This window comes from Lepisosteus platostomus, chromosome 4 (genome assembly GCF_059453375.1).
Source record: "Lepisosteus platostomus isolate fLepPlt1 chromosome 4, fLepPlt1.hap1, whole genome shotgun sequence".
Taxonomy (NCBI): domain Eukaryota; kingdom Metazoa; phylum Chordata; class Actinopteri; order Semionotiformes; family Lepisosteidae; genus Lepisosteus; species Lepisosteus platostomus.
In genome coordinates, this window is record NC_142614.1 from 6,593,682 (window position 1) to 6,619,699 (window position 26,018).

Genomic DNA, 26,018 nt, shown 5'->3' on the forward strand with positions numbered 1-26,018 from the left:
AGCTCAGGAGAGGGTCTGTGTTTGGACACACTGGTGACAGTGGAGAATCTCTTAGCCAATCCAGTGCCCTCCGCCACGAGCGTGATCACCCACAGACCCTGCACCAACACACTGGACAAGCTGAGATGTTCACCCGCACGATGTGTCACTGTCGTGACGGGTACCTGTATGTAATGGAGATGTGCTGTGCGAGTATGTCAGAGTACCAGAGTGTGAGCGTGATGGTATAACAATGCAGTGTGTCAGAACAGAAGTGTGACTTTGTGAGTGTGTCACTTTTGAGAAGAGTGGAGTGGGTTTTAATTTTTTCACAGTAAAGCAAATAGGGTTTTAGGGTTTCACTCAGAGGCCACTGCTCCACTTTAATGCCTGCACAATCCCCAAGATAGAACCAGAATCCCACCATATTTAGTGCTCAATTTATGTAGTTCCCCAAATACACTGCTGTCACCTTGCAATATTGTTTGATTGTCCTACAGATTCAGCAATCAACTACACAAGAATAAGCTACTTCCTGAGACACCAAAGTTACATTACATAGGATGCCCTGATATGGGATGGGTTCACAGGTGAGTCGGTGGTTGAACTTTTACTAATGACAGCTGGTGAATTCAATGTTGGAATGATATACAGGAAGTGGCATGATTACATGATTGCTGTCTTCAGTCAAGACTATGTTACCATTTAAAACTTTTCTGTGTCCATTGTGTGTACATGTGTTATTGGTGATGACCATGGAAGGGGGAGGGAACACAATGGATTTATCAATGTCTGTAGTGCAGTCAGATGTGAGTGTATTTGCTGGTGAATTCAATGCTCTACAGCACAGGTGTGACTCTAGCAGAGTCTAGAGCACAGACAGGTGTGACTAGCAGAGTCTAGAGCACAGTCAGGTATGGTTCTAGAAGAGTCTAGAGCACAGACAGGTGTGACTCTAGCAGAGTCTAGAGCACAGACAGGTGTTACTAGCAGAGTCTAGAGCACAGTCAGGTATGGTTCTAGAAGAGTCTAGAGCACAGTCAGGTGTGACTCTAGCAGAGTCTAGAGCACAGTCAGGTGTGACTCTATCAGAGACTATAGCACAGTCAAGTGGGACTCTAGCAGATTCATCAACTCTTCATTGAATTTCTTACACTTTTATGATTTTGAGGGGAAACGGTTGCCAAACACTCTGCATCACAGCGATTGAGTGTTGCTGTAGTTCTGTGCCTGTTTAAATCTCTTCTTCAAGTGAGAACCTGTTGTACATCCTTCCTTTACACATTCACTAGTGCACCATCGTACCAGGAGGGCTTAAACATCCTGGATGGTACAAAAGTCCAACAAAGGGTTACCCCCAGCAATGGTGGAGCTCATTGCTTGAACTGGAAGGACTGGAGCACTTGGTGTGAAAATGGTGACTGGATTCGGTGGCAAATAATTCAAAACTATGTGCCACCTATATCTATATCCCATTCAAGCTGTTCCTGCAGCTCACAGAGGCCACTGCACATGTTAGCAGTTTCCTAAGATTTATGTGGGGTGGGGTGGGTGAACCTGTGTCAGCTCAGCTATAGTATGGCCGTGTCTGCCTCCATCAGGGGGCGAAGTTTTACAGTCCATCAGACACCAGTGTAGTTTTTCAATCCAGAACAGATCACAGCAACACAGGATATCCTTCTGCATTTTGTTTAATCATTTTTAAGTCACTATGAGAATCTAATTTTGATAAAAACAAACAAAAAAGTAAAAGCGGTGACAGAACAAGAGTACAGCAGATGAAGGACTCACTGAGGTGGAATCAATTGCTCACAGTATTTCCCTACAGTCGCTATAATTAATACTTTAACCCCTGAGTTTGAAAAACAGCAATCAAAAACAATATTACAAACAGATAACAGAAACAAAATGGCGGTCTCGTTGAAATTTCTTTAACAAAAAAGCGTTCAGTTCTGCACTTTCTGTCTGCACATAGTACTGTTAAGATCAAATGTTATTGCATTTTCAAGTAATGTTAAATATTTACAAATGTAGTATCAGTAATCATGATGTTAATAGTAATAATAATAATGAGGATAATTGCGTTTGTAATAATAATATTAACTTAAAACAAATTACCACAAGTTTACTCTGAAAGACTCACATTTTAAAGTAACATAAATAAGTTAATATCTAAAAAGAAAATACTTTTATTTCAGGCTCCTCTCTCTATCCATAGGAGCCATTGCATTCTCCATGGAAAAGGGCACATATCCCTAGATGCTTTGCTTCACAGGTGCCTATCCCACAATGCCGTGGTGGTGTGCAGCCAGGCTGCCTGTGTGCTTTTGGTAGCCTCTGAGTTCCTGCTGCCCAGCATTCAAACACATGGCAAAAAGCGAGTTTGGCTCTTGTTGTTGACCCTTGGCTGTCAGTCTGTGTGCCATGCTGTCCCTAAAGCAGCATGGTCTAATTCCTGACAGTGCGTCCAGTGCTCTGTCTCTTCCTTTCTCTTCTTTCCCAGTAATCGGAGAGACCATGTCAATCACGTGAATGTAAAGGATCGCAGTTACATCTGCGCGGCTCTGAGACACAGCACACGTCTCCGCCTGTGTGGCCATTTCTTCGGTTTGCTGTTGTTAGTCTGTTCTTTCTCATTTTTCTGAGCAGCCAAACCAAACAAACAGGAAAAAACCCTTCAGACGTACAGTAGTTCTCTTACCCCCCGAGGCACAGCCCCACTGTGGTCTCTTCAAATATATATTTTTTTTGCTGTTCTAATTGCATTTAACAACCTCCTAGTCCAGTTGGGAGAAATCTTAAATAAGAAATATATTAAAATATATTTGGGAACGATTCTCCCTTCCCAAATATGACCCTCTGTGCTGATTAGTTAGCGGTACAAGAATTTTTAAGGTCATCGTAGCACTTTCCGTGTGTATGCACATATATACTGTATATACATATATACACACGTGTATAGATGGTTACTCTTTGAAATATCAAATTGCCCTGGTTGGCTAACAAGTAAATCAATTCCCCCCACCCACTGAGAAATTTTGAATTTCAGACACTGTCATTTTTGTGGGTCAATAAATAAGTATTTTTATTCTCAAACTTCAGCAAAAAACCTATTGGTTCCGGTTAGTTCTTTCTTTTCTGTTACTGGTTCATTTGTGTGATCTTGCTCTTGCACTGTCCCGTCTTGCTCGGACGTCACAGTGACGAGACTCTGAGTTTCCTAATCGGTTTCGCTGTGTCGTTGCTTTGTGGCGCCAACCTTCGACGCCCCTTGGCTTCTCCTCCCCGCCTCCGCCTCCCGCTCCTGCCCCGCTGTCCGCTCCGCCCCCTACAAGACCTGGAACTTCCAGGAGTTCTGGTCCTTGTAGTCCAGGCAGTCCGCCGCGTTGAAGTTGAGTTTCCAGGAGGCGGTCTGGTCCTTGTAGTCAAGGCAGTCGACCGAGCCGAAGCCCAGCGAGGCGGCGCCGTAGCCCTGCGAGGACAGCGAGGCTGGCGACTGGCTCAGGTGGGCGCCCATGGAGGGGGCGGCGATGGGGCTGAGGGCGCCCCCGGTGGCCGAGAGCTGCGGGTGCATGGGCGACAGGTAGGAGCCGCAGTCCAGGCCAGTGAAGTAGGAGGAGGAGCCGGCGTAGCTCTGGGTGTAGGCCGGGGCCTGCGTGTAGGTCATGGGGTAGGTGGAGGAGGAGCGCTGCATGCAGGGCGTGGTGGAGGCCGACAGCGGGTCGGGCAGCGGCGAGATGGAAGCCGGGCTCCAGATGGAGACGGTGGCGCTGGCGCTGGAGCTGGGCGTGATGGCCGCGCCCGCAGTTGGGGGGGTGGGGCTGTACTGCCCGTTGGCGCTGGGCTCCGCGCTGGGCTCTCGTGCCGGCGACGCCTTCTTCTTCGGAGGGCGGGGCTTTGTTTGCCCGCTGCTCTGCTGCTGCTGCTGGCGGCACTTGGCACGGCGGTTCTTAAACCAGACCTGAGAGGCGGACAGGCAGGGACGGACAGGAAGAGAGTCTTCAGGCTACTGTGCATCACAGTGAGAGAGACAGAGAGTGCTACAGGCACTGCCTGAGACACGATGAAGCCACATTATACTTTACAGTACCCGCAGGTCTGATGGTGAAGGTGTGTTAATGTGAAGATACAGAGGATCAGACTGAGTGTCTTTACAGGTTCTACAGATCTGGTGAAGGTGTGTTAATGTGAAGCTACAGAGGATCAGACTGAGTGTCTTTACAGGTTCTACAGATCTGGTGAAGGTGTGTTAATGTGAAGATACAGAGGATCAGACTGAGTGTCTTTACAGGTTCTACAGATCTGGTGAAGGTGTGTTAATGTGAAGATACAGAGGATCAGACTGAGTGTCTTTACAGGTTCTACAGATCTGGTGAAGGTGTGTTAATGTGAAGCTACAGAGGATCAGACTGAGTGTCTTTACAGGTTCTACAGATCTGGTGAAGGTGTGTTAATGTGAAGATACAGAGGATCAGACTGAGTGTCTTTACAGGTTCTACAGATCTGGTGAAGGTGTGTTAATGTGAAGCTACAGAGGATCAGACTGAGTGTCTTTACAGGTTCTACAGATCTGGTGAAGGTGTGTTAATGTGAAGCTACAGAGGATCAGACTGAGTGTCTTTACAGGTTCTACAGATCTGGTGAAGGTGTGTTAATGGGAAGCTACAGAGGATCAGACTGAGTGTCTTTACAGGTTCTACGGATCTGGTGAAGGTGTGTTAATGTGAAGCTACAGAGGATCAGACTGAGTGTCTACAGGTTCTACAGATCTGGTGAAGGTGTGTTAATGTGAAGCTACAGAGGATCAGACTGAGTGTCTTTACAGGTTCTACAGATCTGGTGAAGGTGTGTTAATGTGAAGCTACAGAGGATCAGACTGAGTGTCTTTGCAGGTTCTACAGATCTGGTGAAGGTGTGTTAATGTGAAGCTACAGAGGATCAGACTGAGTGTCTTTACAGGTTCTACAGATCTGGTGAAGGTGTGTTAATGTGAAGCTACAGAGGATCAGACTGAGTGTCTTTACAGGTTCTACAGATCTGGTGAAGGTGTGTTAATGTGAAGCTACAGATGATCAGACTGAGTGTCTTTACAGGTTCTATGGATCTGGTGAAGGTGTGTTAATGTGAAGCTACAGAGGATCAGACTGAGTGTCTTTACAGGTTCTATGGATCTGGTGAAGGTGTGTTAATGTGAAGCTACAGAGGATCAGACTGAGTGTCTTTACAGGTTCTACAGATCTGGTGAAGGTGTGTTAATGTGAAGCTACAGAGGATCAGACTGAGTGTCTTTACAGTGTCTACAGATCTGGTGAAGGCGTGTTAATGGGAAGGTACAGAGGATCAGACTGAGTGTCTTTACAGGTTCTACAGATCTGGTGAAGGTGTGTTAATGTGAAGCTACAGAGGATCAGACTGAGTGTCTTTACAGGTTCTACAGATCTGGTGAAGGTGTGTTAATGTGAAGATACAGAGGATCAGACTGAGTGTCTTTACAGTGTCTACGGGTCTGATGCTGATGAGTTTTGATGAGAAGTTTGATGAGCTCCACTAAGTGTCTTCCTGTTGCTCTGCAGACATGATGGTAGATGGTGTTGTCTGCGGTTGTGTATGAGCTCCTGTAATCTCCCCCGTCTGCGGTAATCCCTGCTCTGATGGTGACCCACATTTGGGCCAAGCTAGCCTGGGACCTGTCCTTCTCCCTGCTCTCCAGCACACCGCTCCCAGGAGGACCCCTGCCCCCTGGGGAGGCACAGTATCCTACTCCATCAGTCCATCTCCCCCGGTCCCACACATAGACACCACGTCATGCCTCACCTGCACCTACCCCTGACCCAGCCCTCAACTTAACACTGCCTCCAGCTTCAGGTGGGGCACAGTCAAGGCACAGAGAGATGCACTGCTGTATGGGGAGGTATTCTCCTTTACAGTGAGGTAAACATTGAAATACAGTGAGGTAGATGGAGGGAGAGTGAGGTAAATGGAAGGGCAGTGAGGTAAATGGAGGGGCAGTGAGGTAAAGTGAGATACAGTGAGGTAAATGGAGGGGCAGTGAGGTAAATGGAAGGGGAGTGAGGTAAATGGAGGGACAGTGAGGTAAAGTGAGAGACAGTGAGGTAAATGGAGGGGCAGTGAGGTAAAGTGAGAGACAGTGAGGTAAAGTGAGAGACAGTGAGGTAAATGGAGGGGCAGTGAGGTAAATGGAGGGGCAGTGAGGTAAAGTGAAATACAGTGAGGTAAATGGAGGGACAGTGAGGTAAAGTGAGATACAGTGAGGTAAATGGAGGGACAGTGAGGTAAAGTGAGATACAGTGAGGTAAAGTGAGATACAGTGAGGTAAAGTGAGATACAGTGAGGTAAAGTGAGATACAGTGAGGTAAATGGAGGGACAGTGAGGTAAAGTGAGATACAGTGAGGTAAATGGAGGGACAGTGAGGTAAAGTGAGATACAGTGAGGTAAATGGAGGGGCAGTGAGGTAAAGTGAGATACAGTGAGGTAAATGGAGGGGCAGTGAGGTAAAGTGAGATACAGTGAGGTAAATGGAGGGACAGTGAGGTAAAGTGAGATACAGTGAGGTAAATGGAGGGACAGTGAGGTAAAGTGAGATACAGTGAGGTAAATGGAGGGGCAGTGAGGTAAAGTGAGATACAGTGAGGTAAATGGAGGGGCAGTGAGGTAAAGTGAGATACAGTGAGGTAAATGGAGGGACAGTGAGGTAAAGTGAGATACAGTGAGGTAAATGGAGGGACAGTGAGTTAAAGTGAGATACAGTGAGGTAAATGGAGGGACAGTGAGGTAAAGTGAGATACAGTGAGGTAAATGGAGGGACAGTGAGGTAAAGTGAGATACAGTGAGGTAAAGTGAGATACAGTGAGGTAAAGTGAGATACAGTGAGGTAAATGGAGGGACAGTGAGGTAAAGTGAGATACAGTGAGGTAAATGGAGGGACAGTGAGGTAAAGTGAGATACAGTGAGGTAAATGGAGGGACAGTGAGGTAAAGTGAGATACAGTGAGGTAAAGTGAGATACAGTGAGGTAAAGTGAGATACAGTGAGGTAAATGCTGTATTGGAGAGAGTGCCTGACCTGTACTCGAGACTCTGGCAGGTTGATCTTCAGGGCCACCTCCTCCCTCATGAAGATGTCGGGGTAGCGCGTCTTGGCGAACAGCGCCTCCAGGATGTCCAGCTGAGCACGGGTGAACGTGGTCCGCTCCCGGCGCTGCTTCCGCGGCGTCGCTGTGGCAACCACACACACGGACACATGGATCACTGTCACCGACCGCCGGCACAACAGCACAGAGTACACCTGAACACCAGGATGGCCTGCGTGCGCAATCCATCTCCAAGAGTATGTTTTCATTTTTCTCATATATTCCAAAATAAAAAATGTACATTATCATCATGATCACAATCACTGGCGGGTGTATGATATTTGCACATTTCAGTTTTACCTGGAAATTTTAAAATAGCATCAGAATACTATTCTAAGAATACTCTGAAGGCGCTCAAGTTTGTCTCATTCTTACCTTCAGGTTTACTGTAATTATCAATATTTAGAGTGCTGTAACAGTATAAGCACAGCTCCTTCGAAGAAACACACCATCAGATCTCTAGATACTGTAAAGACAGTCCAGCTCATCCGTAATTTTAAGATGAACTTTCCCTCATCAGCAACACCAGCTAGGTGACATTATTGATCCCACCCTTCCCACCAGCCCTCTAACGCCTACAAATGAAAGCCCCTCCCACTTCTCTCTCCTCCCAGTTGCCTTTAGAGGGCTGGGGGGTAAGAGTCTGTGATGTCATCTAACTGGTGTGCAAGGCTATTCTTTAAGGTTCTGGAGAGAAATGTCAAATTTGCAATTTTCCAAGACAGCCCAGGTTATTCCCAAAAATATTGAGTAAAACTTTGGAGATTATGGCCTGAATTTAGATTTTTCCTCAAGACCAAGTTTTTCAGGGTCACATATACTAAGGGGTAACATACATATGGATAAAAAGGTTTGTTTTTCTGTTCTAGGATAGTTGGTGGACTTCCCCACAGCATTATCAAGATGGAAAAGAAAGCAAGTTTTTGATTGCAGCAGATAGCTTTGAGAGGTGGCATGGCAGTTACAGTGTGTAACACTGGATTACACTGCAATACTGCTGGCTCCTGTGATCCTTTAGATCTTACACCCCTGACTGAGGAGTGCTGTGCTTCTTCACATCCTCACGTTAAATCAAATCACTGCATAAATGAATCTGTTCTAAATGAGTTAGTTCAAAGAAGGGCAATGACCTTAAAGGAATGTCCTGCACAGAGAGGCTGAAAGAACCGAACCTTGCTTCTGAACAGAGAAAACTACAAGAGAAGCTGAAAACAGGTGTGTCCATCTTGAAAGAATACTGACAAAGTCTGCCTAGAGGACACTATCTGCAAGAACAGCGAAAACAGAACCTGAGCACACACTGGTGATGGATCTAGTCTTTTGTGCTTTAATATATTGGCATCAGAATCTGTGTGATGTCAGGAGAATTCCCTGCACCTGTGCACTAACGCATGATATAGAGAGAATAATGCTATGACTCAACACTAGGGCTAAAAAGGACAGTTTTCCAATGGTAAAATGGTAGTTAATTACTCCAAGGGCATACAGTATACTGAGGGAGGGATAGGGCTTTATTATTACTATAAAACTTTCTATACTGTATGTGGCATTGGAGGTGTCCAAGAGGCCTACTTTCAGACAGTGTCAATTAGGGCAGTAGAATATCACTTAAAAAAAGATATGTTGTAATTCAGGGCTGCTGTAGAAAATTAAATTACAGCAAATAGCAGGCATTAATGGTATAGCATGTCTTTAGATACTGTATAAAGGTAAAAAATAATAGTTTTAATAATAGTGTATTTCTTCTGTGTTGGCTTCTTTTGTATTTCAGAAAATGACGGTCATGACAATGGTAATAAGGTAACAACACCACTTTAGCAAATTTGTGTGATGCTTCACTGACATGTTAATTAAGCTCAGTGCTCAGTTTAAAGGCAATATTATTCTTCAATGTCCTGGTGATGGCAGCAGCATTGTGTCTGGATCATGTTTGTGGTTAATCACCCAATTTGACTAATTACTGTCTTCACTGCACCAGCTCAATACTGAAACTTACAGTGCATTCTCTATGAGCTGGAGATAGATAAACCTTTGAGTCCTGTGGGAACTGTTGCACAGGTGTTGAAGGTCTCCTTAGATCTGAGGCAGGCCTTCCAAACTCCGGCCCTGGCATTTCTCGCCCACTCCATGGTTTTGTTGCACTCTTCCTCTAAGTATTATTTTAAAACCCACAATGTTTAACACTGAAGCTAATAATCCCAGCTGGTATCCATTTACTCAGAATGCAGGGAGTGTGGGTGATGTTAAATGCAGTGTGGAGCAGAAGATGGTTTTTACATAGACTGGCAAAAGGCAAGGAGTCACTGTCCAATAGGTTTGTCTGTTGTCTACCTCTGGGCCTAGCATCCCCAGTGAATGCAAAAACATACCAGTCAGTCCATTTACGTTTGAGCTTTGGAGTTGAGAACTGGCTTGTCCTCCCAGCAGGAGAAAACTGATGATTCCGGACTGGCTCCTCCTGTAAATTGGGGGTTTCTGGGGTTGATCTACCCTGTTGATCTTATGTTCCTCTTTGCTCTGGGTTTGGTCACTAGGAGGTCACTAGGGATCAAAAGAGGTCCCAAGGACTTTATAGTTGGGATCTGGAAAGCGAATAGGTTTTCTGGTACGTTTTCTTGTTCATCCATAAATTATAAATTTATAAAGACTTATACCAACACCCTTCTGATCAATTAAGCATGTTAAGTAAAGCAACAATAATTGTGTTTAGGTGTGATAATATTCAAAATCAAGATCAATCATCAGTGACCACAAGTAGTCAAGGGCTCCGTTTAAACACCTTACCCGAAGGACCAGAATTCAGATCCCATCCTAGGGGACTGGTTTTCATTTTTAAAGCAGATGAAAGAGTGTTACCTATTGGCCCACCACCATGACTTCAAGTTTGACCAGATCAGCATTTGAAGTGATGTAGCTCCTGAGCTGGTGGAACAATCAGAGCTCACTGTTTTCTCCTGCCATGGACTGAATCCTTCACAGCTCCTATCTCAGTTTTGAAAATTTCCCCGTGTCTCTGCCACCACAGTGTCTCAGCTATCTGCTCCAGAGGCTAATAATTCACTGTATAAAAAGTGTTTTCTAGTATTTGTGCTAAATTGGCTCTTCACAGATTCCCAGGTGTTGTCAGGTGTTCTGCACACTGAACATGATTTAACAATCGAATTAACAATCACAGAAACCACAGAATTATTAACAGTGATCAGCTTCTTGAGTCACTCTGAGTTCAAAATATATAGCAGAGCCACAAAGGAATAAACCTGCTGTGATTATTTAAAATACTACTGTAAGGACAGATTGTAGCATCACTATTAAACGACCCATGTTTACAAATTGCTTACTATCATGAGTTAAGAAGCAAGAAGTACTACCTGCCCAGTCACTGTGATGCCCTTAACTGTAAGACCAATCGTGCATCTAAAGTAATGTTATGCTTTGCTTTGTTATCAAACACACATTTATAAATCATGTTAACTGATTCATTTTCAAAAGAAACCACTTATCTCAAACCTTCCTGTGCTTTACAGAACAGTACCATTTTATATTCATGAAGACAAGCACACACACTGATGTGGCCTACTTTCAACAACTGTATAAAAGTACTGCTTCTGTCTACGTTTAGGAACTTCCCCCCTGTCCAACGACGATTAGCGTTTAACACCCCTGACTACTTCCTGTATTGCGCCTCTGACGTCACTGTGCGGAGAATAACGCTCGTGAAAGTCTCCTTTTAAAAACGATAACTCCCCTTTTGAGTGCTGATTTCATAGCCGCATGGCCTGCTTTGTGTTGACTACTATTAAATATGTTCTACTACATATATTTCTGCAGATTTCTACAACACATTCCTACAGATACACCTGCAATTAAAATACATCTCCCTTGTCTGCAATTTCTGCTCTGTACTGTGGTGTTTATTATAGTCTATCCTGCAGTACACTCTGGTCTATTGTACTGCATTAACAGCTGAATTGATTGCGTTACTAGTCGGAGAACTCTTTTGTCGTGTTTTATTACCGCTGATAGAGGCTAAATGCTCTAAAACCGATTATTTTATTACCTCCAGCACGGTCTGCATAACAATATTTATTTAAAAAATGTTTAGAACAATATAAATGGTTTCATTTTAAATGACTTAAGAACACTGGACTATTGAAGTTAACCAAAGTGTTTGCTCAATCGCGCTCTGGAGTTCAGGCCGGCTGCCTTTCGTTGCTCTAACTGTATTTATTTGGTCGATGTCACTGAAATGCATTTCCAATCTGGACATTTCCGAAAAATTAAAAGCGGATTAGATTCTAATCTTTATCATAAAAACGTAAATAAAAGCTTAAGCTTTCCTTGCGTGTGTTACACGCGCGACGCCGCCGTGGAAAACGGCGCTTTTGCCCCCCTGACCGGCGAGCGAACTTCGCGTGGGGGGGGGGGTCGGTGGTGCCAACTCCGACCCCGATCGCTTCCCCGTCCAATTCAGCTGCCGCCCTGAGAGCCACGGGGTGGCGCTGCGGAGCAGCTGAGGGGCCTCTCTGCCGGCGGAGTTAAGGGTTCGAGTCTGGGGCGGAGACGCCACAGCACCACCCTTGAACCGCGACGCCTGCAGTGAACTGGTGCCCGTATTCGTACTAAAATGAAGACGGACTCATTCAAAATACAGGTATAAAGTTTGGATAAAGATGAAGACCAAATGAATTCTAGACAATAGCACGCTCTAGGGCTGCAGGGTGACAAGGCCTCAGGACAGACATCACGAGTGGGTGAGTCAGATCAGGGAGCGGGCAAGGATGGCCGCGGTGATCAAGTCCCTCACCTGCGGGGTACTGGCCCAAGAACACAAAGCGATTGCTGCTGAAATTAACGATGGTGGAAAAAATATATATTTAAGATTCCTGCAGAAAAAAAGGTATTTGCACCTAATGCGGTTTTTTTTAGGTTAAGCGAGTCTTCGTTGATTTGCACAAGAAGGTTTTTTTTTCGCTAAACACGAACAGTCTTGGCTTGATTGATCAGTTACTTCATGAGGTGACAGAACATGTAGGGGTTATTTTTTCAAAGCACGTTGTTTCAGAAAAAAAAATACATTTCCTAGAGTCCCTACAAAAGTAAAAAGGCGCAACTTTTTCAGATTTTTTTTTTTTAATTTTCTTCATGGAAAACGTGTTCTGCTTGTGTTCTGCCTTGGTTAAATACCTGTTCACTGGGAATTATTGAACTTGGTGAAAAAACTGGGAAACTCGTGTTGTATTGAGTTTGCGCTCAGGGCAGCATCAGGGGTATCTGAGCCCGACGTCTCGGACCCTGACCTGCGGGACGCAAGACTGTTCACAAGAACACGCAGCCGAAAGACGGCAATAATAACATAACTGTGATGGTGCCGATGAGACTCGAGACGAGGTTTCCGTGTTTTTTTTTGTCTGTGGGAATCTTCTCGGTACCTGTTGCGCTTCCGTACAGAACCGGGACTGCCGCTCCGCGCCTCGGGGACACCCGGGGGTGCCCGCGCGGCCCGTGGCTCGCTGGCGTGTCGGGGGTCCGGACCCCCGCGCGACAACCCCCAGACCCACCGCACCCCAGAGCACCCACACCTGGAGAGCGGTCTGCGGGGTGAGACACCTGGGGCTCGGACCTCTGCTGCCGTACGCCCAATGCCCCCAGCTTGTACGTTTCCACTAATGCGTGGATTCTACATCCAATGGTTTACTTTTATTTTAATAGAAAAGCACGCAGAAGGACCGACTCTCACGTTTTAAAAATAGTTCAAGCATGCAGTTACTGCACTGGGCTTTACAGGTGTAGGGTGCTTGAAGATCATCTTATATACAGGAACATAGTAAAGAGAAAATGAGACTTACTCGGGTACCCGACAGCGGAATGTAGCAGATCCATGCCCGGCGCGGACAGTGTTAACCCGTTCACGGCGTAATGGGGTTGCTTTATGTAGGACATCATGCTCAGGGCTGGACTTTAAAGCGCACTCGCTCTCTCTCTCTCGCTCGATGAGGGGCCGGGTCTTCTTCCTCCGCTCGGGGGGGAGTCTTCCTCTTCTGTTTTTTTTTTTTACTGCTGTGCGCTCCCTCCTTCCCGGCTGGGACTCCCGGGACCGGTCACCCGGCGGTGTGCGGGATCTGGCCTCCGCTCTCTGGTCTCCCTCCTGGCGGCGCCGGGACACCTGTCGGTACCTGCAGGTATCCAAGCGCAGGTGGTCACGGACTGCTGCCGCGGTCCTTACGCACGCACAGTTAACGCCGCCCCGCTATCAAACTGCTAACTTTTTTGTGTGTGTGGTCCTGATAAAGACTGTGCGACAAGTAGTGATGGAGAGGAGTGAAGCGAACCTCTTCTTCCTTCTCAGTCCTGCGGTCCTCTCTCCCAGTGCTCCGCAGCCCTCTCTCTCTCTCTCTCTCTGCTCTCTCTCCCGATCCCTCTGTCTCTCGGACCCGGTTAAGACGCGCCGCCCTCTGCAAGTGTCTGTGCGCCCGGCAGCTAGGCTGTGTCCGGTGACTCGGAGGCAGCCCGTGGTTAACTGCTCGCCACAAGAAAGGGGCAGGCTAATTACAGGCGACTTGTGACTGAGCGGGACACTCTGACCCCTCCCTCTCTCCCCGTCACGGGCTGGTTCTTACAAGACACTGCCCTCGCCTCAGCTCCCACCCTCCGTCCAGCTCGCTACCTGCCTTACTCCCTCTGGCCCAATGAGACCACGCTGCCCCCGGCTGTCTCAGACCCCGTGGTCCAGTGTTTCCAGTGCCCCAAGACCACAGGACCCTTCTAGACTCTGCACCTGTAACGGGAGGCATCACCCTGTTAAGCTGAGACCCGGCGAGGTCTTGAGCTGGAAAACCGTGATGCCCTAATTTTGCCTCGCCGCCTCGTCTTCTAAATACAGTAAATATCGTTCATAAGAGCACAACACCAATTTTGCGTTAAATTCGGTATAACAGTTCTCCCCCCCAACAATCTTAAAGAGAGAAAATCGTTTCGTGTGGTCGGGGCGAGTCACTGATAGGGGTGCTGTATTGTTAATGACCAGCAGTGACGTTATTTCCAGCGCTGTGTTCAGGTATGCGCTGGACCTGTTGCACGAGAAAAGGCCCACGCAGTGACAGCCGAGATCCACACGAACAAAAACGCGATGGCGTGTTCTGAGGCTGATTTTTAAACGAAACTGTGCCGAAACACGAGAGGTAGGGATCCTGCTTTACAATGGCGTACCAGAGTTTCTGGTGGCGCACTGTGGTGTAGTTCTCAGGAAACGCGTCTGTCTCGTTATTAATAACGCTATTAGACACCCCAGCGCACTGGCCTGCTGTATGGTCTGGCTGTGAAGCGGGTCGTTTGACCGCAGTGCTGCTTAATTTAGAGCATGTGAAGTCTATCCCGTGGTCACTACGTTTTGTCTACCTATCCCACCTATCACCTGTTGCTTGGACATGTTACGTGTAACGGGTATCGTGAAGCGGGGTAGACAGTGGTGTATTACGATCTTATTAACGTGAACTGTAACGTGAATTATAATAATTCCTCTTACTGTTCCACCTCAGTGTCGCGGGAGTGCGTACATGGGAGGACTGGTTTTTCGTGGATTAGACTAGCCTCCTTATTTGACTGGGGCTGTGCATGGCACTACAATATTGTCGCAGACACGTACACAAATGGGCAACCCATATATTTGCAGTATGTGCAAAAATAGTATTATTACTAATATTCCCAGAGTTGTTCGCACCCTGATACGAATACTGTGTGCGCATTCTGTAAAAAGATTTCTGTAAAACAAAGGCAGGCAGAGTCCGAACAGTGACCAAGTGTACCGAGGCCGTCCTGGACTTCGGGGCTCGGTTCGTTCCCAGTTTCCAGCTGGTTCTGAACTAGCTGTGTACTTGGCGCTGTGCGCGGCCTGACCCGGCAGAGCGGCTGGTGGGGGGGAGAAGGGGAATTAATTTTTTGGGGGGTGGGGGTGGGGAGTTCGCTGTTGGAGGATTAAAAACCACAAAGGCCCCTGTTGTTCTGTTCTAAATCTCCGGCTGAGCCCTTTCGCGGCCCGACAGGACTCTCCACTTGTCACAAACATAGAATAATAATCATCATCGTCGCCGTCGTCGTTTAGTTTTCTTGGCACCACAATAATTAGGACTAAAGAAAACCCGCATGTAAATCATTAAGGAATAACGGTGTGTTTCGGGTGGGACACCCGATCGCACAATCACGCCTGGATCGGAGGCACGCGCCCCGCGGTCTCAGTGCGAATTGCCAGGTGTGAACCTGACGGAGAATTCGGTTCCGTGGATCCGGTTCCTGCCGCGCACGAGGCTGCACAGGGACGCGGCGTCACTCCGCCACCGGGCAGAAAATAGCGCCACTAGAACTGCGGGACATTATTACACTGTCAGATCTGTAAAACCCAAGTTATTGTTTTAAAAAAAAACAACGTTCTGCTCTGGTCATGTTCCTGTTTATATTACTGCGAAATCGTCCGTTCCAGAAACAGAAACAGAAACATATTGTTGTTGTTAACTACTACTACTAATAATAATAATTAATAATAATAACAACAGGGGTTGTTGTAAAAAAGACTTTCGTTATTATTTTCAGTTGGTTTGTAATTTTTCTAAATGCAGATATTCCCCGGTCTAACTCCAGAATATAATTTGAGGTTATTTCTGTCCTCGTTAACACCTGGCGTATTGCAGTGACAGTGTTGACTATCGCAGGTACCCCTCTCAGGGAATATGTGCGCGGGGCGGTTGGGGATCGGGGGTCGGGCTCTCATTAATTTGTGGGTGTGGAACAAAACCGACTTTTGCAGGTGGAGTCCTTGGTTGATTTTTTCAGGTTAAAGAATCAGCTGTTTTTTTTTAAATCAAATTATCAAATGGGTCAACGACTAAAGTGGTTTCTGTAAAATGGACCTTCACACTTTGTAGGGAAAATTTTTAATTTTCGTTTAAAGCGCAGAACGTGAGCTTTTCTACGTGCTCGTGTGCGGATAATTGAGACGCGAGAAATGATTACACCTACTGAAGTCAGTGGGAACTTTAGGGACGACAAACAAGTGAAAGGCGGTAATTCAGGTCTCAAAACTGGAGAAGGAAGCAGAAGACAGAGAGAATCTGTAGAATAATCTGAACCGCAATGAAAGTCGCTAACGATATCACAAAGCTTTTGGATTTTGTTTTGGAAATGTCCTAAAATACCTAAGAACGACAGCTACTTCAAACTGTAACCTGTATTTCATTTTCCTTTCATGATAAAGATTGCTATAGGTTACTGTGGCCACACTGAAAATAATTGGAATACATTAATAATAATAATAATAATAATAATAATAATAATAATAATAATAATTATTATTATTATTATTATTATTATTATTATATTTTCGTTTAAAAAATAACATGTACAGCACAGCAAAATCCAAAATAAAATGTAAGCGGAAGGAGTTTTATAAAACCTTGAATGAAACACAACTGTACATTATACAGTCATAAATGTATTTTTTATCTATTTCAGGAAACACACGGGTCAGACAGGAACACAATTTAGTATTGAATTTCGTATTTAAATAGACGACGTTTTTTTTTTTGTCGTGTGTTGAAAAAACAACACTTATGTACTGTACGTAGCACAACAGCGAGAAGGACAGAATTTTCCTTGAGTTTTTTTTTGTGTTAACTATCGGAAAAATTACAAATAAAAAAAATGGAAAAATTATAATCGAACCGAGACACTAGTAATGTCCTTGGACAGGGAAACCCATCTCGAGTCCCACTTCGACAGAATCGGAAGAATCGAATCTCTTGTCCCGGGGCTGTGGGAGTGTGAAACACGGGCTCCTTTCGAGCAGAGGCTGGATCGGTTAACTACTAAATACCCGAACCAGCACCGAGTCTAACAGCCCACCCGCCTTTGCACAAGTTCTTGCTTTTAATTGAGAATCAATACAGACGTCAAAAACTGTTTTCCTTTTCTCCCGCAACACGTTAGTAACGCAGGGTCGTGTGTTTGAGCCCGCTCGCTGTGTGCAGACAGAATGGGGACCTGAGCCCCTGCTCCCGAGCTGCTGTCGGTGTTAGTTGTAGTACTGGATGTAGTCGGACTTTTAACAAAGAGGTAACCATTTCTTACAGCACGCAGGCTAGCCAGCTATTTTAGTATCAGCAATTTCCCCTGTAGACCACAGGACTGTAATGATTTAGACAATACTGCAATGTCCGTCGCGGTCCTGCTGTCTGACTGGCTTAGAGCAACTTCACGCAGGTCTGTAAAGACAATTCGATGCGCTCGTAAATAGAATAGGATTTCTTAAAAGTCAAAATCCCCACACACCGGCGTGCAGGCCAAACCGAGGGGTTTTACAGCGGGTCTGCTTGCCGGCCGGAGATGTTCAGAGCGGCAGACCCGCACCTGTACCTGGCGCGAGGGCGCGCGCGAGCTAGCGGGCGCGGGAGGGCGGCGGCGACGGTGCGCGCCCTCGTGCAACCAGGTCCGAGTTTCAAACCGTGTTATTCGTCTGCGATTTAAAAACGCGTCTTTTCCCGACACACACACACACGTTGAAAATACATCAAATTGTCAGTGAAATCAACAAAATAGCGCGTTGTTGTTGTTGTTGTTTTCCTTTAACGAGCTCTTGTTTGTTTTGAACCCCGTCGCAAGACCAACTGCGCTCCTTTCGACGCCGTGATTCGAAGGATTAACTGAACACGAAAACGCTTTTCTAAATTTCTGAGGACCTCCCATCGACTCCCATTCCTATTGTTATTGAGTCTTCCGTACGAAAGATTTCACACAACAGTGCGAACACTCGTGAATTTAAAAGAACGACGCCGTTGAATTTGTACAAAAACCCATTTTCACTGTTGGACAAATGTCCCGGACGAGAGTGGTACGTCTGCGGGGACAGAGAGTCCCCAGGGTTGTGACGGGAATGCAGGGGCACAGACATTACACGGCCCTGAAGGTCTTCTCTCTTGTCGATCGGGATTTTCGCTTGAGAATTATTATTATTATTATTATTATTATTATTATTATTATTATTATTATCATCAATAATAATAATAATAATAACAAGCGGGACTTGCTCTGACAGGTAACAGTGACGCTCCTTGAAGCGGAGAAGTCCGCAGACCTTGTTCTGGACAGGATTCACAGACTGAGCCGCAGAACAGAGACCGAAGGACCCCAGTGACCACCCGTCTTATGGCATTGATATTGCTTATCGCAGCTCCCCGACACGACCGAATAAACCGTCGAAACGACCTAGTTGAGACACCCAGCCTTCTGCAGGGCGGGCCGGGCACCTGCGCCTCCGAGCTGCCGAAAGGCCGAGCCAGCGGGTGGGAGAGGGTTTGGAAAACGAGGCCGATTAAAATAAATGATAAAGTAACGTCAAATAAATCGCGGAGAGAAAAGTGTGCAAATCTTAGATCCCCTGAATCTAAACGGCTTGGAAGTAGAGTTTTTTCCAAGTTGTTTTCGGCTCGCTTTCGTCTGGCTCATTCGTCAGCTTGCGAGACGGGGCCCGCAGCGGTACCTGCCGGCAGACGAGCACCGGAAGGCGAGACTTGCTTAAACAGATGCTCTTCTCTCCGCTAGAGCAAAAAGCTAAAAATTGCGTTTGTCTGGGTTTTTTTTTTCTTTTCAATGCGAATTTTCACAGTAACGCTGGTTCGACTGTAAGAAAAGCTCTGGACAGGTCTGCGGCGCACCCCCAGGTGCACGTCCGGTCAGACAGTTCATTCCGCTGCGCTCTCGGCCCCCACGGGGAGCTGCCTCCACCGGCAACTAGGGCCCACACGAGCGGCGGAATAACAGAAGAGTGATTTCCTCCTAATCGACTGTACGCGGTATTTTACTTTTCACCCCCCGATGTGTGTCCGCGGTCCTCCCATTGACTCCGTTTCAATCTGCACTTCCCATTCCGGACTCCACTCAAACAGACCTGAAAGAAACAGCTCGGACACCTCCAGCTTTAAGAGAAGACGCAGTTTGTTTGTTTTCTAAAGGGATTTCCATCGTGCGGACAACAATGTCCGTGTAACAGGGGTTCCTGCGGCTGTGGAGACATTTTACTCAGCTTTTGTCCCCATGTTGGTAGAAATACAGTTACACACACACACACAACCTGTCAGACTGACATCTCCATACATGACACACAATCACATCTACACTCACGCGGTCTCCCTGCACACCACAAACACTGTGTCGAAACCTACAGTGGTAAATCGGACACGACGCAGTTTGTATGGTAAAATGAACAAGCAAGTGTCTGTATGTGTCTGAGCCCCAAGGCACTAGGGCCCAGCAGCTCCCCTGAATTAAGGACAGGCTGACCAGATAAGAAGCTTACTGAACATGACCCGCACAAACAGACACACACATTCCCTCTCCCTCTGAGACACACATACAAACACCCTTTCAGCGTGTTCTTCTTCCTCACTGTGTCTCCTGTCCCACTGTGGGTGTCAATAATGGCAGAGGTCTGCTGTGTGCCCTCTGACCGGCCTGAAGTCCTAGAAAATGATCACAGTGTCTGTTTAGCACAGCTGCCTAAGAGCAAAGTCAATCTGGCTGTTTTGATACACAAGAACGAGTGTTTTATCTAAAGCAATTTCTAGTCATTATGAATATATAACATGTATCAGGGCATTTACTAGAGCAATCTGAATGAAATGACCCTGCCCAGGGGTACAACAGCAGAATCTGGACCCACAGACTTCTACAGTAGTTACATGCTGTCCAAACCGTGTCTCCTGCCTGACCAGGAGTAACAGCAGACTGGACCTGAGAGACAGGACGTGGACTCTGGGCTGACTGAAGATGAGGAATGGCCCTGTCGAGCTCTCTCTTCTCCACCCTGTTTTGTGCCTCGTAAATTGTGATCACAACGAATCTGTCTTGCAGCTTAGCTTTCCTTTCTCTGTCATTGCCTGTGGTTTCCATACTCCTTGGGACCCTTGACGTATCCTGGTGGATGCTCTCTGTGGCCATTAATGACCCTTGGGCCAGAGAGGTCAAGGCACAGTGAAGAGCAGCGATGGCTTGTGAAAACCATAAGAAACCACAGTCAAACACAACCAGACTGATCCAGCTAAAGACACTTGCAAACTGGTTTCATTTCCAATGCTGGCCTGGAGAGTACATATTAATTACAGGGGGGGAATTTCCCTGAAACAATTTCTTTCTGTCTTCATCCATCGTTTCGTCTTCTTCTCTCCCTGTGTTTATCTCTCTCTGTCTGTCTGTCCTTCATCTGTGTTTGTCTTTCTGTTCTTGCCTGTTTGTCTCGGCCTCTCTGTGCCTTTTACTCATTGTCCCTCTCTCCCATGTCAAGCAGAGGAAGACAGTTGACTGCCTTGCTTGCATCACCTTGGGGTGCGAAAAGGTGATGGGTGGCAAAAGCAGAAAGAGGTTCGAATGAAACAAGCCCTGGTATAGGGAGTTTTATTTGGTATTGCATCACAATACAATACAAGTCTTCATACAGCCTCACTCACAGCTGAGATGTCTGATGTGAGCGTGGTGCTGTCTGTGTGGGCATGTTTTTATTAAACTGTGAAATGCAAACGTCTGCAGCCTCACTTTTATCCCCTCTGCTGCACTTGTGCTGTGTCCGGTTGTGGTCGATTTAACTTGGTCATACTTCTTAAGTTAAGTACTCTGTCCAGGGATCGGTGGACTGGTCATCTACTGCTTGTGTCCGGTTTTGTGAATGAAGTGTTTCGTCAAAGCCCCACACCTCTCTCTGACCCTTCTCAATGTGAGCGTGCCCCTTTAAAAAAATGACTCCTCATTAATTTGGCTTCTCGGAGAAGCCGAATGAGCCTTTTGACAAGCAAAGAAGGAGAAATCACAAGACTCAGGACTGCTGTGCTATGGCTTTTATGAGTTTTGAGAATTAAAATAGATTTGACTTTTTCCTGGGGCCCAGGCAGCCTGTGGCATTTCTAGCAGTGCTCTTCTGGGAGGGAGTGACTGTGCTGAGAAGGAAGGGACTGTTAATTAGTTTCCATTACACGTTACCTGACAGAAATGCTAAGACTTCTCATGGTGTGACCAAGACATGTCCTAAAACGCTGTAGTCTGCTGAAACTTTTTTTGGGTTCGTATGTTATCATATTACTTTCCATACTCTGAGTATTATTATAACCAGTGACACCTAATCATAATAATTGAGAACATATAATGTTGTAAATAAAGAAGTGTGTTTCTTGGGGAGCTCATAACTAACTGCTATGCGTTAGTTGTGGTGCTTCATTACAAAAGTCCTGAAACGTAAGTACAAAAATGTCATCCATTACAACATTTCGTTAAAGTAATCTATCATGCTTTTAAACTATTGGAAGACTGTTTCGAGTTCCCCATTCTCTGCAGGTACAGCTGGTGCCCAATTAAAGAATTGCCCCTTGGTCAAGGAGATGGCAGGAAAGTTTGCGCTGTAGGACTGCTGACCTTCTGAAAATGGATTTAAAGCAGAGGCTCTCCTGGATCTACAATAATACAATTGGCCAAAGGTGGAAACAGATCCTAATCCAACTCCCAAGCCATCCTTTCAAAACTCATCACTAATTCCACATTGAACTTTAGCTGACAGTTCAAATGTGCTTATTGTTTGTGAAAGAGGAGGGAAAACACCTGTGAGATTTAGATAGTCTTCATATGGCCAAATATGACAGCATATATTCAGGTAGAGTCCTGAATTCCATTGTGTCTAATGGAATACAGTGTCTGTGGCCCCAGAACCAAAACGGCCGCTCACACTGCCCCCTACTGGAAGGACACCAATCTGCTTTTCAGTCTCAAATTCCAAACCTGGAATACGAAGGCAGTGTTGCTCTTTCTGAAGGCTTCTCACGTCTACCTGATGGAAACCTGCCACAAAGTAGCAGGTGTGGTGTTTTTGCTAATTAGCCAGTTAACAAGAAAACAGCCCCATGCGGGCAATGACAGTGATGTCCCCACAGTGGAAATCCACACCCCTGAATGTTGGTATATATCACTCATAGGTATATTCCAGTCTTTGATTGGATCTCTTAGTGAAGAAATCAGATGCTAAATGCTGCGGCTGACAGGGCTCTTGACATGAGTCGACATGTATATTGTGTATACATTTGGCAGGCCACCCGTTGAATGCACATATTTCACCTTAAATATATGACTTGTACAGAACAGCGCGGTGAATTATCGAAGGCAGGGAAACGGGACGGGCAGAGTGCTTTGGCTGTGTAACAGATCGGTACAGACAGGAATGTCCAGCGATGTCGCCCACAACACATTCTGGAGGGCTCTGCTCTCTGCAGGCCGCTGGCCTGAAGAACCGCTGCGTGTGGAGAACACCCTCCCATGGCCCGACTGCCCGGTCCAATGGAAGACATACAGCTGTTGTTCACGACTGTCACTTGTTAATCTACCGTCCTGAGTCTGAGCCTGGGTCACGCTGCAGTGCTGACTGCGTCCAGGAATCCAAAACGGGTGCTCAGAGTGATCGACGTGCCTGACGTCAGCGCAGGACGCCGGGCGCCGGCTCTCCCGTCGGGCGCAGCGGAGCTCAGGCATGCCGAACGATGGGCATGTCTCACCCTCGCCATATCGCGCGCGGGTGTGGCACCCTCAGGGCTAATACATCATTAAACTCGGTACTAAACAGTCATTAGAGTCTGTGTGTGGGGAGGGGGAGCAGAAGCCGTAAGAAAGGACCGCACGCGACGCCCTCGGAACGTTTTGAAAAACTGGTGCTATTATTCTGTCAGCGCAACAGCTGGGCCATCAAGACCTCGGCGGTGCCCGGTTCTTAGTCGTGTGGGAGTACCTTCTAGTCAAGCGGGAGAACGTCAGGCCACAGGCGGAAACCCGGGCAGCGTCAGTGCCCGAAATGAGGGACATCTCATGCTGGACCCCGCAGAGAGCTGGCAGGGGTCCTGCTGTCCCCATGCCTGGAGCTTCAGTGAGGCAGAGTCAAGGGGGTTCATGGGAAACAGCCACAGAGATAACTCACTGCCTTCCATTCTGTGAAGTGTACCTCAGCAGTGTCTCACTGTGCTTATTGCACTGCGCTGTAGGGTGCATCATGCTGTAGTGAACTTGAAGAAAATATTCCTTAGAACTGTTTATCACGGCACTCTCATGAGCCAATCTAACACAAGGCACTGTGAGTGTAAGGTAAGACCCCAGAGGAATCCATCCCAGAAGTAACCAAGCTCAAAAATTCCTGCGCCGCGTTTGCCAAGGTTGACTTTCGTGAGGGACATGGTGATGCTCCCACCCACACGGCCGCTCTGCTTAAACACATCCGCGCTCTAAGACCGACACACACACACACACACACACGCGCACGCGCGCGCACACACACGCGCACGGTTCAGCCGATTTATCATAATATGCTTTATCTGAAAAGTAAGGATCTTACCTCGGGATAAAGTGAGGAAAAGAGAGATTTCCCGGTCAGAGCCGCTGAAGGGGGCAGACTGGAGAGAGAGCAAGGAGCAGGTGGACAGGGGACGCCGGGCGCTGACAGACGGGATGCACTGCCGGAAAAACGGACGCAGGAGCCGGAGGGCAGCCCTGCCCTGGGATGGTCAGGCCAGCAGGGAAAACTAGGGGATCAGTGGATTGATGGCGTCTGACAGATGGGGCAGATGGACAGACTGACGGAGGGACGGCGCAGCAGGATTCCCGCACTGTGCCCGTGTGATGCGCTGAGTTGCAACCCCACAAAACGAAGAGAAGGAAAAAGTGAAGACAGAGTGAAGGAGTGCGGGGGAGAGAGGGAGAGGGAGGGGGGCAGAGGGGGGATTTAAACTGCAGGCCAGTGATGTCATGTGTGTGTGTGTGTGTGCACGCTTGTGAGAGTCTTTGTGTGTTTTTCATGCACGTAAGTGCTTGTCGGTCAGGGTGTGTGTCTGTTAGGGATACACACTCAGTGGGAGTGCTCATTGGCGTGAGAGTGTGTGACTTGCGTGTGTTAGAGCTGAGTCAGGGTCCACTAGGGGACTGACGAAAGACAATGAACAGCAGCTCTAGTTTGGACAGATCTCCTGTTTGTTCTGGACTTCCAGCCCTGGTGAGAGTCCAATGGGGTCAGAACAGCGCGGTGCCAGCCGGTGCCTGATGCCAGGCTCACCGTGTGGATGAGATCAGTAACCCTGCACTGCTGGACTGCAGCCTGCTCCTGGCACGGGATCTGTATCCGGGAGAGTCCTGGGAGGCAGGTTAACTGGGGCACTGTTTCAGGGATCAGTTGAGGAGGGCCGAAGCAGGCAGTGTCTAACGCCCTGCCCGGGCCGTGGCAGTGTTGGCACACTTAGTGTTTGGTGAGTGGGGGACCGCTGGACAGTCAGTTCTTGTGGTCCTTGCGAGGTGTGGATCTTCAGTCCAAGTCCAGCAGGATTCTCTAAATGAGTGGGCTGTACATGGGCAGAGAGGTCAGACCTTGTAAACAAGATGATGGTGCCGCCACATCTCGCTGTCTACGTGATGCAGCATTTGAGTTTGGACAGTATGTGTGGGACCTCCTCAGCCGAGCTCTGTTCTGTCCAGGAGGCTCCCTCGTCCAGATTCTGTGCTGGTGCGTCTGTGGCTCTGCTTAAACACCCACTACTTTAATAGTCACTGCTGCGCTGCTGGGACCGTGACTCCAAAATAAACTGGTGTGCTTACAGTGTGGGTGTCTGTATAGGTTTCTCTGGTTTCTGACTGCAGATAGAAGGAGCTGTCATTGGTAAAACCAAAACGTTGTGTTGCTTCACCAATGTCTGTCTCCCATCTTCTATCATCAGTGTGCAGTGTGTATTATTATTAATCTTGGTCTTTAACAGCAGCATTGGAGTTAAGCATGTACCTTTACCTCTTTCACCTTGTTTTCTCTCACTCTTCTTCCTCCCTCTCTCTCTCTCTCTCTCTCAGTGCGTGTCTATCCCCTGCAGGGTCACCCTCAGTTAGAACGCACTCGGCCTCTGTGGGGACCCCCCAGCTGGTGCTGCGTTTACTGTACGGTCAGCTCTGTAATCTGCTCTTTGCAGACAGGATGGGGTGGGGGTGGGGGTCGTGCTGTTCAGTCATGCCCGGGAAACACTTCCCAGAGCTCTAAATCCATACGACTTATGGATAAATGAATGTGGAGCACTCACAGTCGACAGACTGAGCTGAAACAGTGCAGGGGGGTTAAAGGAACATTGAACCATTCCTAGGCCAATGTACCTGCTGACTCGGGGCACTTCAGTACAGACCTGTATTAAAAATACCAGCGACCAAGGCAGGACAGTGCTGCTCCCTGGCTTGACACCACAGGGAGTCTGTGCTTACGGGTTTGTGTGTGTGCTACTGTGTTCTTGTGTACGTGTGTGTTACAGTGTGTGTGTCTATTAGTGTGTGAATTACAGTTCGTGTCACAGTGCTGAAGCAGATAATGATTTACTCTCTCTTAATTTGTGCATTTTTGGTTCAGCATGCCTCAAGAACCTAAACGACTTCTTAAGTTAGGACTCCTTGGTTCTCACTACAACACCCTTCTGTGCGACCAGCAATGGGGAAGGAGACAGAGAGTGTGAGATAATATAGCCTTGTGCAAACCATGCCCAGAGAGGAAGACAAGCCCTTGGGTGACACGCAGGCAGCTGGGTGATTGAAAAAATCTATAAGCATATTTTTTTTGGTCTTAGACTCTTCCTAACGTGTACAGTGTATTGGATAAAATCTAAACAGTTCAAAACCAATGTGTTGATCTTAACATTCAATACAAAAAAAGATGAAACAAGACAGTATACAATAAATAATCAGATACAACTCTAATAAAGAAGAACCGATATATAATCTAACTATAAAATGGCATTTAAAAGGCTCAGTGAGAAGTGAGAGCAGAGGGACAGATGATAGACGTGCAGTTCAGGTGTGACTGTGGACT

The 26,018-nt window shown here is 47.0% G+C and overlaps 1 protein-coding gene across 3 annotated transcripts; it reads right to left on the minus strand.

The window, feature by feature from the left end:
- Positions 1–1,654: 1,654 nt before the first annotated feature.
- On the minus strand, positions 1,655–23,874 carry LOC148672276 (homeobox protein otx5). Of its 3 annotated transcripts, none has more exons than XM_088627887.1 (4): positions 23,526–23,874; positions 12,976–13,302; positions 7,063–7,214; positions 1,655–3,940 (listed from the first exon to the last, which is right to left on the minus strand). In XM_088627887.1, exons 2-4 carry the CDS (start codon positions 13,070–13,072, stop codon positions 3,308–3,310), a joined length of 882 nt encoding a protein of 293 aa, XP_088484013.1. In that variant the 5' UTR covers positions 13,073–13,302; positions 23,526–23,874; the 3' UTR covers positions 1,655–3,307. The 3 variants fall into 3 exon arrangements, with proteins under 3 accessions (XP_088484013.1, XP_088484016.1, XP_088484015.1); XM_088627890.1 differs by lacking the exon at positions 23,526–23,874 and adding an exon at positions 19,062–19,329; XM_088627889.1 differs by lacking the exon at positions 23,526–23,874 and adding an exon at positions 13,459–13,711.
- Positions 23,875–26,018: the final 2,144 nt, after the last annotated feature.

Coding starts and splice junctions, on each gene's coding strand:
- LOC148672276 (XM_088627887.1), bottom strand. CDS start 13,072: ATGATGTCCTACATAAAGCAACCCCATTACGCCGTGAACGGGTTAACA. Junction 7,215..12,975: donor TTCCGCTGTCGGGTACCCGA/GTAAGTCTCATT, acceptor TGGTTGCCACAG/CGACGCCGCGGAAGCAGCGC. Junction 3,941..7,062: donor TGCCAGAGTCTCGAGTACAG/GTCAGGCACTCT, acceptor TCCGCCTCTCAG/GTCTGGTTTAAGAACCGCCG.